The 19,638-nt window shown below is 36.7% G+C and overlaps 2 protein-coding genes across 2 annotated transcripts in view; both read right to left on the reverse strand.

Moving 5' to 3' along the window:
• bard1 (BRCA1 associated RING domain 1) overlaps positions 1–10,614 on the reverse strand; it is a 38,399-nt gene extending 27,785 nt beyond the window's left edge. The window contains 5 exon segments of the mRNA XM_056237770.1: positions 2,323–2,403; positions 5,546–6,537; positions 7,881–7,918; positions 7,920–8,015; positions 10,610–10,614. Coding sequence (XP_056093745.1) covers positions 2,323–2,403; positions 5,546–6,537; positions 7,881–7,918; positions 7,920–8,015; positions 10,610–10,614 — 1,212 coding nt within the window.
• Positions 10,615–13,346: 2,732 nt separating this feature from the next.
• abca12 (ATP-binding cassette, sub-family A (ABC1), member 12) overlaps positions 13,347–19,638 on the reverse strand; it is a 44,083-nt gene continuing 37,791 nt past the window's right edge. The window contains exons 46-51 of the mRNA XM_056237757.1: positions 16,772–16,906; positions 16,321–16,424; positions 15,602–15,694; positions 15,343–15,448; positions 14,306–14,443; positions 13,347–13,680 (exon numbers count right to left, since the gene is read on the reverse strand). Coding sequence (XP_056093732.1) covers positions 13,576–13,680; positions 14,306–14,443; positions 15,343–15,448; positions 15,602–15,694; positions 16,321–16,424; positions 16,772–16,906 — 681 coding nt within the window. The 3' untranslated portion in view covers positions 13,347–13,575. The remainder of the gene's footprint in view (positions 13,681–14,305; positions 14,444–15,342; positions 15,449–15,601; positions 15,695–16,320; positions 16,425–16,771; positions 16,907–19,638) is intronic.

Below are 19,638 nucleotides of genomic sequence, written 5' to 3' on the forward strand. Positions count from 1 at the left end.
ATAATAATCTTGACCCAATAGTTCCACAGAATCAACAGCTTGGCAAAGGTCTTTAAGCCAGACCTGTGGAATTTATCACTGGGGGAAATGCAGTTATATATTTGCAGAGATTTTTCTAAGAAACTTAGAACATGTTGTGGTTCATTATTCCAGTTTTGAAAGGTTTTTCATAGAAAATGTATGATTCAGCTGTCAAGACTCCTTTTCCCAATTCTCAGTAGCCTACTGTGAAAGAAATAATGATATATTATTTAAACTGTAAAATACATTTGTAAAGTACAATTTCAAATATATGGGACCAGATCTAAGGGTCACAGTTTTTTACTCCAGTGAATATTTCTCAGGGTATGTTTACTTTTTAAAAGTACATTTCCGTGGAGTCACAAACCATGGAGTCTTGGCTACAAATAAAAAAGCTACGGTACAAACATTTCCACCAGTGTTACTCAGGAATGAAAGATACAGTTCACTGAAAACTATCTATATTGGGTAAGCATGGTCTATAACACTATATGGAGTAGGTTTTCACAATGGAACCTGCCAATAAGCATAAGCATAATTTAAACAGCAAAACTACTATGAAAAACAAAACATTTCATAAAAAGATAAAAATATCAAACCATTGTTTTGGCCAACAAATCTTTTTTTTTACATTATAAAACTATTTAAATGTATAATCCTTATCACTTGACAACTTGCCCCAATCTGACATAATTATGTAAAAAAAAAAATATATATATATATATATTATACATAAATAATAATAATAATAAAATAAAAACCCTTATATATACATACTAATATATATATATACACTCACCGGCCACTTTATTAGGTACCCCATGCTAGTAACGGGTTGGACCCCCTTTTGCCTTCAGAACTGCCTCAATTCTTCGTGGCATAGATTCAACAAGGTGCTGGAAGCATTCCTCAGGGAGTTTGGTCCATATTGACATGATGGCATCACACAGTTGCCGCAGATTTGTCGGCTGCACATCCATGATGCGAATCTCCCGTTCCACCACATCCCAAAGATGCTCTATTGGGTTGAGATCTGGTGACTGTGGAGGCCATTTTAGTACAGTGAACTCATTGTCATGTTCAAGAAACCAATTTGAAATGATTAGAGCTTTGTGACATGGTGGAAGTAGCCATCAGAGGATGGGTACATGGTGGCCATAAAGGGATGGACATGGTCAGAAACAATGCTCAGGTAGGCCGTGGCATTTAAACGATGCCCAATTGGCACTAAGGGGCCTAAAGTGTGCCAGGAAAACATCCCCCACACCATTACACCACCACCACCAGCCTGCACAGTGGTAACAAGGCATGATGGTTCCATGTTCTCATTCTGTTTACGCCAAATTCTGACTCTAACATCTGAATGTCTCAACAGAAATCGAGACTCATCAGACCAGGCAACATTTTTCCAGTCTTCAACTGTTCAATTTTGGTGAGCTCTTGCAAATTGTAGCCTCTTTTTCCTATTTGTAGTGGAGATGAGTGGTACCCGGTGGAGTCTTCTGCTGTTGTAGCCCATCCGCCTCAAGGTTGTGAGTGTTGTGGCTTCACAAATGCTTTGCTGCATACCTCGGTTGTAACGAGTGGTTATTTCAGTCACTGTTGCCCTTCTATCAGCTCGAACCAGTCTGGCCATTCTCCTCTGACCTCTGGCATCAACAAGGCATTTCCGCCCACAGAACTGCCGCTCACTGGATGCTTTTTCTTTTTCGGACCATTCTCTGTAAACCCTAGAGATGGTTGTGCGTGAAAATCCCAGTAGATTAGCAGTTTCTGAAATACTCAGACCAGCCCTTCTGGCACCAACAATCATGCCACGTTCAAAGTCACTCAAATCACCTTTCTTCCCCATACTGATGCTCGGTTTGAACTGCAGGAGATTGTCTTGACCATGTCTACATGCCTAAATGCACTGAGTTGCCGCCATGTGATTGGCTGCTTAGAAATTAAGTGTTAACGAGCAGTTGGACAGGTGTACCTAATAAAGTGGCCGGTGAGTATATATATATATATATATATATATATGTTTGTGTGTGTGTGTGTGTGTATATATATATATATATATACACACACACACACAAAACATTTCAAAGACTACCACAAACATGGAAAGGCAATGGTGAAATCTACATTATCTATTAATGCAGTTGAGTGAACATGCAGCGTTCTGCTAGGATAACATACATTACTGTACAAACAAGGAAAAGCTTTTCAACCATTTTCGGCCCAGACAACCTCGAACAAGAGACAAGGCAGTGTAAAATATTTATACTGAATTGTGTGCGAGTTCTCTTCACTCACCAGTGGTGTCCAGCCTGCGTTGTCCTTCAGGTTGGGGTCAGCTCCCTGAGCAAGGAGCTTACGGACCTCCTCCACATCACCCTGTACAAAAGACCAGGGTCAAAAGATCAGTGGTAGATATTGATCAACCAGACTCAAACACTGACCTAGCATCCATCATTAAGTAGTCAAAGTGACTCGCAGCTAGAATACTAATAAAGAACAATCTCAGATACAAGCAAACAAATGCGGTAATAAATAGTAGATTTAAACTGCTGGTTCTGAGACGCACAAATTGGTGACATGGACAGGAGGGGGGAAATACTAAACTGAAATAATAAAATGCTGCAGCTATGTAATTGACATGTGCATAGTTAAGAATAAAAATAGGCTTACCATATATTCTGGAATTAGTGGAATTTTTGTATCATTTGAAACATCCTGCAACTTACACTGAACAAAATTATAAACGCAACACTTTTGTTTTTGCCCCCATTTTTCATGAGCTGAACTCAAAGATCTAAGACTTTTTCTATGTACACAAAAGGCCTATTTCTCTCAAATATACTGTTCACGAATCTGTCTAAATCTTTGTTAGTGAGCACTTCTCCTTTGCCGAGATAATCCATCCACCTCACAGGTGTGGCATATCAAGATGCTGATTAGACAGGATGATTATTGCACAGGTGTGCCTTAGGCTGGCCACAATAAAAGGCCACTCTAAAATGTGCAGTTTTACTGTCCTGGGCTGGTGTGGTTACACGTGGTCTGCGGTTGTGAGGCCGGTTGGATGTACTGCCAAATTTTTTTAAACACCTTTGGAGCCATTTTAAAAAGGTTGTTGATAGTGGCCTGTGGAATGTTGGTCCACTCCTCTTCAATGGCTGTGCGAAGTTGCTGGATATTGGCAGGACCTGGAACACACTGTCGTATACGCCGATCCAGAGCATCCCAAACACATCAATTCATGCTGACTGCAGGAATGTCCACCAGAGCTGTTGCCGTGAATTGAATGTTCATTTCTCTACCATAAGCCATCTCCAAAGGTGTTTCAGAGAATTTGGCAGTACATCCAACTGGCCTCACAACCGCAGACCACGTGTAACCACACCAGCCCAGGACCTCCACATCCAGCATCTTCCCCTCCAAGATCGTCTGAGACCAGCCACCCGGACAGCTGCTGCAACAACATTTGAGAGAAATAGGCCTTTTGTGTACATAGAAAAAGTCATAGATCTTTGAGTTTAGCTCATGAAAAATGGGGGCAAAAATGGAGTTGCGTTTATAATTTTGTTCAGTGTATATAATGCAATTAACGCCAAGCACGCAGACAAAATACTCTTTAACAAAAATCATTAACTATGTATTTTGAATTTGGTGAATGACTTTATGTTGGTCAACACAGTAGTACAGAAATTATTCATCTCTTGGCTTTCAGTTTTTATCCCTCCTCACATTCATTTACACAGTGTTTTTATATAGCGCATTTCCCACATGCCAGTAATTTAGTTTCACCACAAATTCATTTAGTCTTGGTCTTTCTAATAAATATTCTTTATAATGAATGCCATTGTAGATTAGTTTATACTTATATTTTTCAATCTTGTTCTATAGACTATTAAGCGTTTTTGTGGAGTGAGTGGAAATAAAACATGTTTTTAGTGCTTATAATGTTTATAAACGTTTTTATTTACCGGTATTTTACATTATTTCTGAATGTAATAACAAAATGCTTACACCGATGCAACTTTTGTGGTAACAAAAGGGATGCGCATCATTAAAATTCTGTCTGATACTTACACTCACCGGCCACTTTATTAGGTACACCTGTCCAACTGCTCGTTAACACTTAATTTCTAAGCAGCCAATCACATGGCGGCAACTCAGTGCATTTAGGCATGTAGACATGGTCAAGACAATCTCCTGCAGTTCAAACCGAGCATCAGTATGGGGAAGAAAGGTGATTTGAGTGACTTGGAACGTGGCATGATTGTTGGTGCCAGAAGGGCTGGTCTGAGTATTTCAGAAACTGCTAATCTACTGGGATTTTCACGCACAACCATCTCTAGGGTTTACAGAGAATGGTCCGAAAAAGAAAAAACATCCAGTGAGCGGCAGTTCTGTGGGCGGAAATGCCTTGTTGATGCCAGAGGTCAGAGGAGAATGGCCAGACTGGTTCGAGCTGATAGAAGGGCAACAGTGACTGAAATAACCACTCGTTACAACCGAGGTATGCAGCAAAGCATTTGTGAAGCCACAACACGCACAACCTTGAGGCGGATGGGCTACAACAGCAGAAGACTCCACCGGGTACCACTCATCTCCACTACAAATAGGAAAAAGAGGCTACAATTTGCAAGAGCTCACCAAAATTGAACAGTTGAAGACTGGAAAAATGTTGCCTGGTCTGATGAGTCTCGATTTCTGTTGAGACATTCAGATGTTAGAGTCAGAATTTGGCGTAAACAGAATGAGAACATGGAACCATCATGCCTTGTTACCACTGTGCAGGCTGGTGGTGGTGGTGTAATGGTGTGGGGGATGTTTTCCTGGCACACTTTAGGCCCCTTAGTGCCAATTGGGCATCGTTTAAATGCCACGGCCTACCTGAGCATTGTTTCTGACCATGTCCATCCCTTTATGGCCACCATGTACCCATCCTCTGATGGCTACTTCCACCATGTCACAAAGCTCTAATCATTTCAAATTGGTTTCTTGAACATGACAATGAGTTCACTGTACTAAAATGGCCTCCGCAGTCACCAGATCTCAACCCAATAGAGCATCTTTGGGATGTGGTGGAACGGGAGATTCGCATCATGGATGTGCAGCCGACAAATCTGCGGCAACTGTGTGATGCCATCATGTCAATATGGACCAAACTCCCTGAGGAATGCTTCCAGCACCTTGTTGAATCTATGCCACGAAGAATTGAGGCAGTTCTGAAGGCAAAAGGGGGTCCAACCCGTTACTAGCATGGGGTACCTAATAAAGTGGCCGGTGAGTGTATAAGCCAATAAATATTTTACAATTATCAGATATCGTCCGATAAAAATTAAGTTGATAAAATAATCAATATAATGTGTATTCCTACTAAACCTCTTTTTAAATGGAGATGAAAAAAATATTCCCTGTATTGATATCAAAGGCACTATTTTGGCACAAATGTATCTGTCATTTCGTAGAAGCTAGCCAAACAGATGCCAACAAACCAATGTGTAGATGTGTGGAAGTCAACGCAAACCTTTATGGCAGCTAAGTGCAGTGGCGTCTCTCCATTGTGGTTCCTCTTCATGAAAGAGGGACTTGTCTGATTTCGTCTCACACTGGGAGACTTCCTCCTGAGGTCAGGGGTAGCTGGTGTGATTGGCTTCACATTCTGCTTCTCATTGGACTGTCTGGATGTCCTCTGAGAGGGGTCTTCAGTTCCTTCTTTAGATAACCTATTCTTCCGTCCTGAATTTCTGGGTTGTTTTGGTGTACTCTGCGGACCATAACTGTCCTGATTCTCTCTTGTTCTCTTACCAGTTCCAGGAAGGGAAGGCTGAGGAGGCCCTGGAGCATTTTCATTTGATTCTGGTGGGATATCAGTGTCAACCACAACCTGTTGATCATGATATGATGAACTCAAAGTTGCACAGTTTTGCTTTTCACGGTTTTCAATTTCCATATTTCTTAATATGCTTTTTTGGGGACTGGGAATTTGATTCTCTCCTTGGTGAGGAGCCTTATGAGTCTCCTCGGGCTGGCTGCGAGGGAAAAGAAAAGAAACTCTCTTACCGGACCCCCTGTATTCATCTCCAGAGCTCAGTTTCTCATGCTCTTCATCCTTCTTGTCTATAGCAGCCTGTTTTCCAATGGCCCAATGCTGATTGATAGCTTCTAGCTTCAGCCTCTTACATTCCTGCATAGTCTGAGTCCGTGTTGTGGGTCTTTGACCACCGCTGGCTTTTCTGTAGACTTGGCTCCTTTTTTTCTTTGTTTTCTTATTTGCCTTCCTCCGTGGAGGAGTGGATGAGCCAGATTCCTGGGAGGAAGAGGTGAAGTTGAAGACAGACAGGTCCTTAGGTTCAGACGAAGTGGCTTCCATTCCCTGGAATCCATTTGATTTGTTTGATCCAGCAGGTTTCTCAATACAGCAGCGTATTTTGCGACTTTTTGGGCTAAACCACATCTTGATGTTCTTCTTGTTCTTAGGGACAGAGCTCTTTTCTGATTGTACGGCAGTGGCCGTGGCTAAACAAAGAGAAAAAAATTCATTATTAAAAAATAGTCATCTCAGGAAGTCAAATGTTGAGCACATTAAAGTATTATTTTAAAGGACACAATGAGTGGGTTCCTACACATTTTCCATTTAAAAATCCATACTTTTACAGACTCAAATTTTCAAACCTCCTTCCAAATGATTTTTCCGGTGATATTTAACTTAAATGGTTAACTCAGCATTATTTTCATCACTATTTTTGGTATTTAGTACAATCATCTGTAAATATCTTTTTTCTGTGTTTTTTTTTTCATTGGTTTTCTCAAAGTGATAACATGCGCTAACATGATTATTAAAAATTAAAACCCTTTATAACCTGCATATCTGCACAATGAAAATGTGCACCTTGAAATCATTCAGTCGTGTTCGACAACCCCTAAATAATTACTGAACTTATGCCATGAAAACACTCTGCTTGTATGATACATTTATTTTTAGAAACTCTTAACTTTATATTTTACAAAACTGAATACGGGTGATAGTCTGGAAACACAGATACTTTTTTTCCTTTTGGTTATTCCATTTGGGGTTATTGAATTTATTATTCTTATAGCCTTACAAATTTTTTTGTTTTTTACTTGATGGCTATATCAAGTATTTAAATCTTGTTGTTGTCGTGTATATATATATATATATATATGTTTTTTTTTGTGTGTGTGTGTGTGTGTGTGTGTGTGTGTGTGTGTTTTTACTTCCAAAGATTTCTCCCTTTAATCATCTAAGACTTCCTTATTTGTCATTGACCCTTAAGCTTAAAAAAGAAACCTTTGAAAGAACAGTGAGCTTTGACATTATTTTAAATAGTAGCTAAATGTCCCCTGCTGACATTAACCTCAGAATGCTGGCAGAGCTAAAGCAGAGTGTGGTGTGTAAAGATGTAATGAGCACATTTATCCAGTGGTTTTATACACTTTTCCTGCCTAGCTGTTGTATTTGATGCTACAGCAGCACCAGCATGAGAGATTCAGCATGACCTCTCCACCAACTCAATCTCCTCTGCAGCGTTAAACTCCCTGACCCCTGGGGCACAGACCTGTCTGTCAGACAGCACATCTCTCTGCCATCGGCAACATCACCCCGAGCTTCAACTCAGCTCAGAGGAAACCGCCAGAGCTACTATGGAAAATTACATTGCATAATTATAGTCATTATCAGGCTCAAAGTTCAGTTGGGGATTTGAGTGTTGAAAAAAAAGGACCATCAATTTAAGAAGTCCATAGTGTTCAGTACATTACATTCAGGGATGTAATAATATACAAGTATTATGGTTATATAATTGGGTGCTTGATGTCATGATGTGAAGGTCTTGTCTTACTTGAGGACTCTGGTGACTCCAGCTTGCAGAATAACTGTTATGTTACTGAGCTGTTTGTTGATTTGAATGTCTTTCACCCAAGCAGGACCTTGGCACACAGTGCAACCATCACCAGCATAAGGTCCTGCACAAAACCTATAGGACAGATCACATGCATACTTTATTATTCTGTATACTTATCAGGGCTGGGTGATATAGTGGAAAAACAATGATAATATATATATATATATGTATGTATGCAAGTACCGGTCAAAAACATTACTATTTTTAATGTTTTTAAAAGAAGTCTTTTCTCACCAAGGCTCCATTTATTTGATCAAAAATACAGAACAGTAATATTGTGAATTAGAATTACAATTTTAAAATAATGGTTTTCTATTTTAATATACTGCACAATTAAGGCATTTTAGAAATGTACATTTTACATATACTGTACATTTTAAACACACACACATATATATTAGGGCTGTCAAACGATTAATCGCGAATAATCGCATCCAAAATAAAAGTGTGTTTACATAATATATGTGTGTGTACTGTGTACTTATTTTTAATACATAAATACCCACACATGCATGTGTATTTAAGAAATATTTGCATGTATATACTGTATATAGACTGAATGTAGCCTATATATAATGTATATTTTCTATAAATATAAACATTTTATATATAAATAACATTTTTCTTAAATATATACATGTGTGTATTTATATACAAAATAATTATACACAGTACACACACATATATATTATGTAAACACAAATAAATGTTTTTATTTTGGATGCGATTAATCGTGATTAATCGTTTGACAGCCCTAATATATATATATATACACATATTTGTGTGCGTATACATCTATACTATATATTATATTTGATCAAAAATACTGTAAAAACTATTGTGAAATTAAAATAATTGTTTTCTTTAAAGTACTCTTAATATTTAGTTTCTGCCATAACGGAGCTGAATTTTCAGCAGCCATTACGCCAGCCTTCAATGTCTCAATTCTTAATAATGACTCTTATTATTATTATCATTGTTAAAAACCGTTTTTGCTGCATAACATTTTTTGGAAACCATGATACATTTTTCTCAAGATATTTTGATGAAAGTTCAGTGAATGGCATTTATTTGAAGTGGAAATCTTTTGAAACCTTATAAAAGGCTTTCCTGTCCCTTTCGACCAATTTAATCTGTCCTTGCTGAATAAAAGTATACACTTCTTAAAAAACACCTTCCTTACCCCAAACTTTTTAATGGTAAAAAATTAGGCAACACAACCGGTCCAATGATAATAGGGGGAAAAATTGTTTTAGCTCCAAATCAGCATAATGATTTCTGAAAAATCATGTGACACTGAAGACTGGAGTAATGATGCTGAAAATTCAGCTTTCCCATCATAAATTGCATTTTTAAATTATTTCACAATATTACAGTTTTTAACTCTTCTTTCAAAAACATTACAAAATCTTAATTCTTCCAAACTTTTTACCGGTAGTATCAAAATAAATGGCTAAGGAGAAAGATCTGAGAACATTTGGAATCGTCGACACATTTTTTTTTAAGTAATACTTCTCTTATCCAAGGTAACTTTTAACTTATCAAAAACACCATTACTAAAGGTGTTATTACTGTTTAAATTAATGTAATTCAATCTTAATCTGTGATGAAAAGCCCCGTATGAGCAGCCAATAGTTCAGTCTAAGACAACATTACCCTATTCTTAAGAAATCACAGTAATGTGTTCATTTAGTACTAAAAAACCCTTTCTTATTATCTTAGCGCAGTTAAAAAGGTTGTCCTACTTAATGAAGTGTAGAAACAGCACTTCTACGGCTTTGTTTTGAGTATTGAGCACACTTGCATTCCTAAACTCTAGCTTCAAAAAAGGGCTGTAAAGAAACAGCTTTCTCAAGAAAAGCATCAGTTTGTTGTTCGTTTGAGAGATAAAGGCTATCGCATGTACTAGTGCCTCGAAAGAAGAAAGTAAACTGTGTTGAACCAGGACAGAGAGTGAAGTGGACAAGGCCAGATGCACAACACTGCAGAAGGCAAGTACTTCAGAGTCTCTAGCTTGAGGAACAGACGCTCAGCTGGCAGCTTCAATAAACAGTACACACCAAACACCAGTTTCATCTGCCACACTGAGAAGAAGACAGAGAGACGCTGGCCTTTTAAGAAGACTTTCAAAGATAAAACCACATCTGAAACTGCCAAATGTGAAGAAAAGGGTAGGATGACAAAAATAACATATGAACTCGATGGTAAATGGTTAGAAAAGGAGTATTATGGGAAGGTGAAAGTAAGTTTGAGATGTTGAAGGCCCATCCATAACAATAGGTAAATAATATGTTATGGATCAACCAGCCATAACAATAGGTAAAACCACAGATGTGCAGCAAAAGATTGTTGAACTTCACAAAATAGAAAGTGGCTATAAGAAAATTCCCATTTCCACCATCAGGGCAATAATTAAGAAGTTCCAATCAACAAGAAAAGTTCTGGAAGGCAAATTTGCCTGTCTAATATTGTTTTGATGCGCGGTGAGGAGGAGAGTTTGAGTGGCCAGAGACTCTCCAAGGATCACAGCTGGAGCAAACTCCAGCATATTCAGCATACACTATTTTATGGTCAGATGAAAGTAAAAAAAAAGAAAAGAAAAAAAAAAGAGCTTTTTGGCAGCAAAGCCACCAGATGGGTTTGGTGCAAACAGGGATAAATAGTACCCCATGTCCACAGTTAAATATGCTGCTGGATCTTTAATGTTGTGGGCCTATTTTTCTGCTGGAGGTCCTGGACTTCTTGTTCAGATACATGGCATCATGGATTCTGGCAAATACCAACAGATAAAAAATCAGAACGGCCTCTGCTAGAAATCAATTGGCCCATAGTTGGATCTTCCATCAGGACAACAATCCAAAACAGACATCAAAATCAACCCAAAAATGTGTCACTGAGCACAAAATGAAGCTTTCTGCAATGGCCATCCCGGTCCTCTGACCTGAACCCTATAGAAAATGAGTGGGGGGAACTGAAGACAACAAGCACTAACATGGAGCTGGGAATCTGGAGAGATTCTGTATGGAGGAATGGTCTCTAAACTCTTGTCAGGTGTTCTCCAAACTCATGCATTATAGGAGAAGACTCAGAGCTTTTATCTTGGCAAAAAGAGGTTGAAAAAAAGTATCGAACAAAAGGGTGTCATTACTTGTGCCCAACGTGTATTAGAGAAAAACATTATTTCATAAAGAGATTTTCCTCACATTTTCAATTAATTTCCTTCAATGAAAGGTTCGATTTTTGTGATTTTTTTAATAAAATATCAAAAAGATACCAATGCAGATTTATTTTCACATTTTATGTTCATAACTAGGTTGCCAGTAATTATGACCATGACTGTATGAATGCATGCGTTTGTGTGTGTATAGGCTACAGTGTAACTGTGTATGTGTATGTATGTATATATACACACACAGTCTCTCACACACACACACACACACACAAACACATAAAAATCATATATGTAATCAATCATATGCCTATAGGAGTGTAACAGTTTTAAAGGTATGTTTATTGGATATAGAGATATTCATGACATAAGCCTGATAAAGCTGCAACCCATAAATAAGCTGCAGATTCGGATACGCACGATGCGAAAACATACATAGCAATAATTTACTTAACCAGCAAAGCATATGGTCCAATATGGTTAATTGAGTACAAGGCTTACCGCCTAGCTCCTGAGATATGAGCTGTAAAATCATGTTAAAATGACTTTTTGGCCTGTTAGGACCAGGATGCCTGTCTGCTTTCATTATGAAACTAAAGCATAGCCTACCATTTAGAACACAGCAGAAGTTTTCGGAACTGTGCAAATACCTCTTTAGTCCTGGTAAATGTCTTAGGTTTTGGCAGAATGACAGGATGACATTTCTTGTTCCATAATAACCGAGAAAGAGACCGATCACAATATTTCTTTAAACAGACGTGTTTTGTTTTGCCATAGGTTTTTGCAGGTGGCGCCAACAGCGGGAAGGCGAAGGGGAGGAACTCAGTTGAGCGAACTTACACTCTGATTGGTCAACTGGGCTTTAGTTATGAAGTTCCGTTTTAATGGCTTTCCTTCCTTTATTTTTATATAATAGTTTTACTTACTTCAGAATAAAACGTCAATATAAATCATCCAAAACGTTTTGAAAAACTTTAAATATAAAGTATACTGTCTCATGGGCATTGTATTCTATATATAATATTGTGTCCTATATTGTCGTATATTGTCTTTTATATTGGATAAAATATTAAACATTTATAGATGGCAATCATATTAGTTTGTTTTTCTTTTATCACAAAAGCACAATTAAGTGAATATATGGGTGCACTGCATTCATAATTAGCCTACTTAATTTCATTACTTTGAGTGCTTCTAAAAAAAAAAAAAAAAAAAAACGTTTTCTTGAGAACATACTTGAGAATTAAATACCATGGGTAGTTGTGACTGTGATCATTTCCATTTTAATTTGACTATTGTGTATCAGTGTATCACTAAAGTACAATTCATCACCCTACTGTACATACCTATACAGTTCAGTCGGTTTGGTTAAGATGGTTTGTTGTACATTTGCTTTTAAAAATCCATCTGTAAAGTGAATGTATTTAGCTTTTTAAAATGCCATTGTGTGAGGGGTTAAGTCTTTTGAACTATTTTAAAATGACACCGGTGACAAATTATCAGAAAGTGTCTCACTTTACCTGTGTTCCCATATGTAAAAAAAAAAAGAAAAAAGAAAACTGAAATGCAGTTCGAATGAACATTGGATAGTTCATCACTTCCACAGTGCTTGATATTCTATGCAAAGAAATTGCATACCTCAACTCATGACATAAAGAACCAATTGCACCGCATTCAATAAGACAAACGCTCAACAACTGCATGTGAAAAATAGCTTTAATGTAAAAATAAGCTTGGTACATTTTTAAAAGAGGAACTGTGCCTTGAAGCAGACAGAGGAAAGGGCCGATGAAATATTCAGTACATTCTTGCACAAGAGATGTGCCTTCAGAGAAAATATTAATGAGAGTGAAGATGTGCAGACATTGAAGAATCATTTATATCTCGAAGCCAAAAAGGTCTTTGTGATTTATTTCAACCTCAGACAAGAGCTGCATCGATGCAGCCAGCAGTTTAACAGGATGGACTCTTCTCTCTGCATACATATTTAATTCTGTTATATTTTGATTAAAATATATATAATATATATCTGGTAGAGCTGGTCAAATTTCAAACAATGTAGTAAATAAATGACTTCATTTCCTTTGATAAGTAGCAGCGAATTTGTTTGACGACAAATGAAAGTAGACGTTGAATTTGCATCAAAATATGTAAACTAATGTAGACTTTGCAAATAACAAAACAAAACAAAAAAATCCATAAAAAGGTTATTTATTGTTGATCAATATTTGAACCCATATTTGGAAGAGTAGAAAGAAGATGAATACACATAATTTTTTTTATAAGGATCTTCAATAATTATCCATAAGGTATTTGGCGACTTCATTATTCAATAGCCTACAACATTTGCCTTTCATCAAAGTACAAACAAACCCAAAATATGATCGTGTCTATAAAAGATGTCCTATATATTAAATTAATGTCTTTTTTGAGGTTCATTGAATGTCATAACGTGCAAATATTTTATGAGTCTAAAGCATTGTACGAGTCTAGACTGTCGATGTCCGATCCTTCCGTGACTTCCTGTGCGTCTGTGTCCGTTTTCCCCATGGCGAAGTTAATGAAAACCTAAGGAGACAAGTCAAGACAAGCGTTTAGTCTCCACATCACCACCTCAGTGTCTCTTTTCATTTTTCTCCATTTTCACCATCACAATTAAACATTTTGTCATTATTTACTCATTATTTATTCATATTTCAGTGTATAACAAAAGAGACTTTGGTCTGTTCCTCACATAAAGCTCTTGAATGATTTCAAAAGAATAAATATAGTGTCAGGCAGGGTTATTATTATAAATGAATCTAATTGTTACTTGAAATAAAAGAAATGTTAATATATAATCAAATAAAATATAAAAACAGTATCTCTTAGTATTTTCTTTTAGTCTAAACCTGATGTACAAACCCCCCCTAAAACTACAACTGGGAAAAAAAAACTAGACATTTGACAAAAAGCCAGAACAAATGACTAAAACTTTAACTGAAATTAAAGTGAAAACTGAAAATACAAACAGACAATCTAATTCAAAATATGAATAAAAACTATAAAAGTATCTCAATGATGCTAAAAAAAAACACTGGTTTAAGGACTACTTTTATGACTTGACAAATCACTACGAACTGTAAGAAATGAGATGTGTGAAAATTCTTTAAACAAAAAATAAAATCTTTGTGTTCTACAAAATGTATCTTACCTCATCCAGAGTGGTCTGGCTGACTGAAAAGTGTTTGATTTGCAGTACAGCCTTGTTGGACTCTAGCAGGCCAAAGATTGAAGCCACACCACCAGGAGCAACAGGCACATGGTACTCCACCATATTCGAGTGATGATCCTTTATGGACAGAAGATGGATAACTTAGCTAGCTAAAACAACAGAATACACTTAAAGGGATCACATCAAAGATTTTTAGGTGTTTTTTTTTTTTTTTTTTTTTTTTTTACCTGAGGTCCACTAATAATGTTAGTAACATAATTTTCTTTGTCCCCAAAACAAGCATAATTAAATTTTTATGACCATTTCCACCCTCTCTGGCCCATGCTGTTTTTATTTTTGCTGCTGTGCCTTCAAGACTTCTCTTAGTGTAAACACCCTATTTACATGTGAAATGAGATACAGTGCATTGCTGTCAAGTCCAATATACTGTCATTTAAATCTTCAAAAATTGCATGTGGGCACATATGTGGGCTGTCACATGTTTAAATGTCTTCATCTGATGTAAAAAGCAGAAGTTCAGAACAGGCTGATTTCACAGCTTAGTTTTAAAGAGAATCTATTATGTGGTTTTTTTTTTTTTTTTTTTTTCAGCTTTCTTTAGTGTGTAATGTTTTTGAGCACGGAAAAAGGTCTGGAAAGTTAAAAAGCACAAAGTCACTCCAAAGAGAGATATTCTCTATATATCAGTAAGCACTGAAAGAGGTTCTGCAACAATGTAAAATATGAAAAACATTCAAGCATGAAAACTTGAATTGACTTTGTAAAAGAGTATAATATGTGCTCTTTAAATAGATACTCACTTTCACTGGAAAAGTTTTGAAACTTTCAGAATATGTTTTCATAGAACAATGATCTCTTATCATAGAAAAATCAAAGAATGTGATTCCTCATGTTATGACTCCAGAAATAAAAGTGATCAATTCATTTAAATTTAGGAGATATCCCAGAAAAAAATACCCCAAAAATGTGTTTAAAGAAAAACATCCTTATCGTGTGCTTTTTTTTCTCTCTCTCACCTTCAGGAACGTGCTGGGGAAATTCTGCTGCATGAAGTTACTGATCATATCTACATCATAGGAAGATCCAGCTAAGTACATCTTCACCGTGAATCCTTTGCCAAACCTGTCAGATGAACACAGATTATTTTATCACCAGGAAAAAAAAATTATGAAGCGTCTGCATGAGATATCAGGCTCTAGAGTGTGGAGACGTGAAAGAACTATGGAAAATAATTGGTAGAAGGAAGCACAGGACACAGAAAGATAAACCACTGACCTGTTCTTGATGTGCTGTAGGGAGCCGAGACATCTGAACTGTCCTTTTACCATTATAGCCAGACGGGTGCAAAGGGCCTCACACTCCTCCATACTGTAGGACACAAGGACATATTGCATAGTATATAATATATCACTGTCTTCAGGCTTTTTTAAAACTATTTAAACTTTTAAGACAAACTTTGATTGTTGGCTTCACTAAGCATTGCCTGAAACGATACATAGGTTTTAAAAAACAACAACATATTAACAGGTTAACTCATAATATGTAGTTAAACATGTTTAATGCAATATTTTACTACATTATTTAATATATATGTATACATATGGCAACATTGTCTGTAAAGCTGCTTTGTAAGGATATTTATTGTGGTAAGTGGAATACAAATACATTTAAATGGGATTTTAAATGTTTTATTGTTTTATATTTTAGTTAATACATCTTACTCTAATAGAGGGTTGCTTAGTATAATGACAATGTCAAGGCCAGTTATTGTCCTTAATATTTTTCTCAGTACAAACGCATCTGTATCTATGAAAATATGTAGCTTTATAATTCACAAAAGATGTCCCTTACTGTATATTTGAAAGTGGATCATCATATCTGGATGTCCTTGGCATCAAAAAGCTTGAAACCCCCTGGTTTTGGCTAAATGTGTCGTTACTGCCCCCCATTTGTTTGGAGGAACTGATGCAGTGTCAGTCAAGAGCAGTCATTACCTGTGTGATGTCAGGACCACAGCACATTTGCCCATCACTTGCTCAGAGATGATCTTCCAAAGGTGTCGTTTGGAGCGTGGGTCCATTCCAGAGCTGGGTTCATCCTGAGAGGTTAGAGGAGACATTTAAGAAACATGTGGGATGTTTCTGTGAGTTTACACAATGTGTGCAAATCCCACACACTCCCCAGGTAAATGCAATCGTGCAATGCACCAAGCCAAAATTTCAAGTTAGAATAACTGATGTGCTTAGAGACTTTGGCCAAACAGCACACCGACGCATTTCAGAGGTGTTTGTAATAATGAGTGTGCAACATTTTACCCATTCAAACCCCTCTGAGCAAACACTCAAGACAACATGCAATACAGTGATTTATAATGTAGCTGTACTGATTACTAAATGGTTTCAGTTTCCCCTTTGGTCAGTGGGATGATGTGTGTTTTTCGCTCACCAGAAGAAGGATCTGTGGGTTCCCAATCAGGGCCAAGGCTGTAGACAGCTTCCGGCGGGTTCCACAACTGTAGTTCTCGCTTGTGTTGTGCCTGTGGTAATTCAGCTCCAACTTTTTCAACAGATAGTTCACAACCTAAAGAAAAAAAGATCAAATATTGAGATTCTCACAGCATGTATTAATATAACATCATGTTAAATAAGAAAACAAATTGATAACAATTCGATTTTCACATTTTATGATGCAAATATGAGTTCATCTTGCTCGTGCAAAACCCCACAAATCTAAGGTATTGTGATTGGTTGCCAGGGCGTTGCTACAGTATGTGGTTGCAAAGGTGTTTTGGGTGGTAGTTAGGGTGTTGCTATGTGGTTGTTCAGTGGGGTTTGTTCAAATCCCTAACTCTACAACCATAATAGTGATGTTAGCCTTGCAAACATTACTAATAATGTAAAAATAATTACAATTTTAAATCGAGGTTGCTCAATTAAATCTACATAAACTGAAATCGCGATATGGGCGTAGTGTGATTATCAAATTGCAAAGGCTGTTATTTAATTAAATAAATATATATGCTACGTGTTTCTCATCTCTGCATCTGCTCTGAGTTTGGGTCGCTCATAATGTGCATTTGGAAACACAATATTTGCCAACCAGCTTCCCAACCGTGGTCAACAAAATAGAGGCTCCTCATGGTTTTCATCAAAATAAAATCTTGATGGTTTAATGTTTGAAAATGAAGAAATAAAGACAGCCTTAAATATAAGTATTGTAATTTTACAACTACAAAAATATTATTATTATTTTTTTATTTTGTTTTTACAATGAAATATCCATGATTTTGTTTACTATATTTTTATTAAAAAAAATATTACGAATCACCATTTAAATTGCAATTGCAATTTTTCTCAGAAAAAAATATCACAATTTGATGTTTTCCCAAAATTGTGCAGCCCTATTTCAAAGCATGTATCACACTTGCAGTTCAGTCATAATTTCCCTGCAATTTAGTTTTGATTAACAAAGCAATAATTGTCCCCAAAAAGGCTTAACAAGTTGTTCTAACACATTAATTGTGTAGTCTTGACATCATAATGAGTCCCTTTGAATAATGTTTTGATTAAATGCCTGTTGACATTTGACCCCACACAGAGAATGTCATGGTTTCTGCATTCATTTAACTAATTGGATTCATACATCAAAGGATCCAAGTAGACATTCTATGAATTTAAATAGCTTCTCATAAACCTGCAAGAAACCATAAAGGACTCTCCGTCTAACAGGGGTTATATGCACCTACAGATCATCCTTTTGGGCCGGCATTGAATTGTGTGCTTCCCTCAGGACATCAAAATTTACCAGCCGTTTCCTCTGAATCCTCTAATCCAAGTTAATGGGCCAAACCGCAAAAGCCATTTCAAAGTCTCAGCAGCTTCTACACAAAGGCTTTCGGTAGCCGAAAGATGACTGATGGTATTCATAGATTGTTAAGTCAATTCCTTATTTGCCCTTTTTATAGAAGGGTAACATCATCATTACAGGGTGCCGGTTTTACTTCATTTTAGACAAAGTTGCACTTTATATCAACTTTACTCAAAGATTTAAAGCATTAGTTCTCCAAGCATGAATATTCTGTCATGATCTACTCACCCTTATGTCATTTAAAACCCTTATGATTTTCTTTCATTCACGGGTATATAAAAAGGACAACGTTTGTAGCATGTTCGAGCAGCTCTTTTCCTTAAAATGAAAGTGGATGGTGACCAGGGACTGGTCAAGCTCCAAAAAGACACAAAAAAAAGCAGCATAAAAATAGTCAACATGACTTGTGTGCCATTGTGTTCTATTATAAGTGTTTTGAAGCTAATCAATAGATTTGTGTGAGAAACAGAACCGATTATTCCCTGAAAATCCTTTGGTCACTTTCTTTTCACTTTCTTTTTTTCTAGAAAAAAATAATATTCTTTAAAGCATTTACCTTGGCAGATGATACAGTTTTAACACAACATGAGGTTGAGTAAACAATACTTTTTGCTTTTAAATTTGTTGAATTTCGTCGCATTACTGTAATCAAATACTGCAGGTGGCAAGCTTCATATAAAAACAGACTTTTTTCACAACTTCTGTAGATGACTCCTTTCACCACAGGCTAACCAACGTATTAGTAGAGACAACACCAAATTACATAAGAGAAAGGAAAAAGCTTGACAGTGGGGTATGTGTGTGTGTGTGTGTTTGAGCCATGTGCTCATAACGTCATACTGTAAATGCATGTCACAGTCTCTGATCATAATGGAGTTGATATATTCAGTTCAAGTTTAAGCCCTCTAGATCAAAATATTGTGCAGGATCAGGATGCAATAAAGAGAAAAAAAAGACAAAGCAGTGCGATTTATCTTCTAAACAGTTCTCCTGCGTACCTTCAGAAATATAGCTGTTGAGAACAGCACGGCAGGTCCTGCATTACAAAAACGGATGGTTCTGACTCTAAAATTTGATTTAGAAGCTCACGTATTCCTTACATTTAACTTTTTTAATGTCTTTTTTTCATATTGACATTGCTGCTGCTGTATAAAAGCAATAAAAGCCATGATTCAGTGTTACACTCAGCTATTAATAACCCATAGTTTCATAGAAACACTATTGCGACTAAAACTTATTTTCATAATAACTTACTAATATGACATAGCAACCTCTTATGCAAGCTATATACCAGTGTTTCAGTCTTTAGGAAAACTGATAAAGAGTTCACATCATCTGCAGCCAAAGGCAAGTTTTACAGAAGTGCTTTTTACCAATAATCCTGGGAGAATGCAAGATTAATTAGCTTTCTCGTTAATCAATATGGAAAAGAGCCAACCATTTCG

Source organism: Rhinichthys klamathensis, unplaced genomic scaffold, assembly GCF_029890125.1.
Source record: "Rhinichthys klamathensis goyatoka isolate OS25496 unplaced genomic scaffold, OSU_Roscu_1.1 h1tg000497l_1, whole genome shotgun sequence".
In the NCBI taxonomy this organism is placed as follows: Eukaryota; Metazoa; Chordata; class Actinopteri; order Cypriniformes; family Leuciscidae; genus Rhinichthys; species Rhinichthys klamathensis.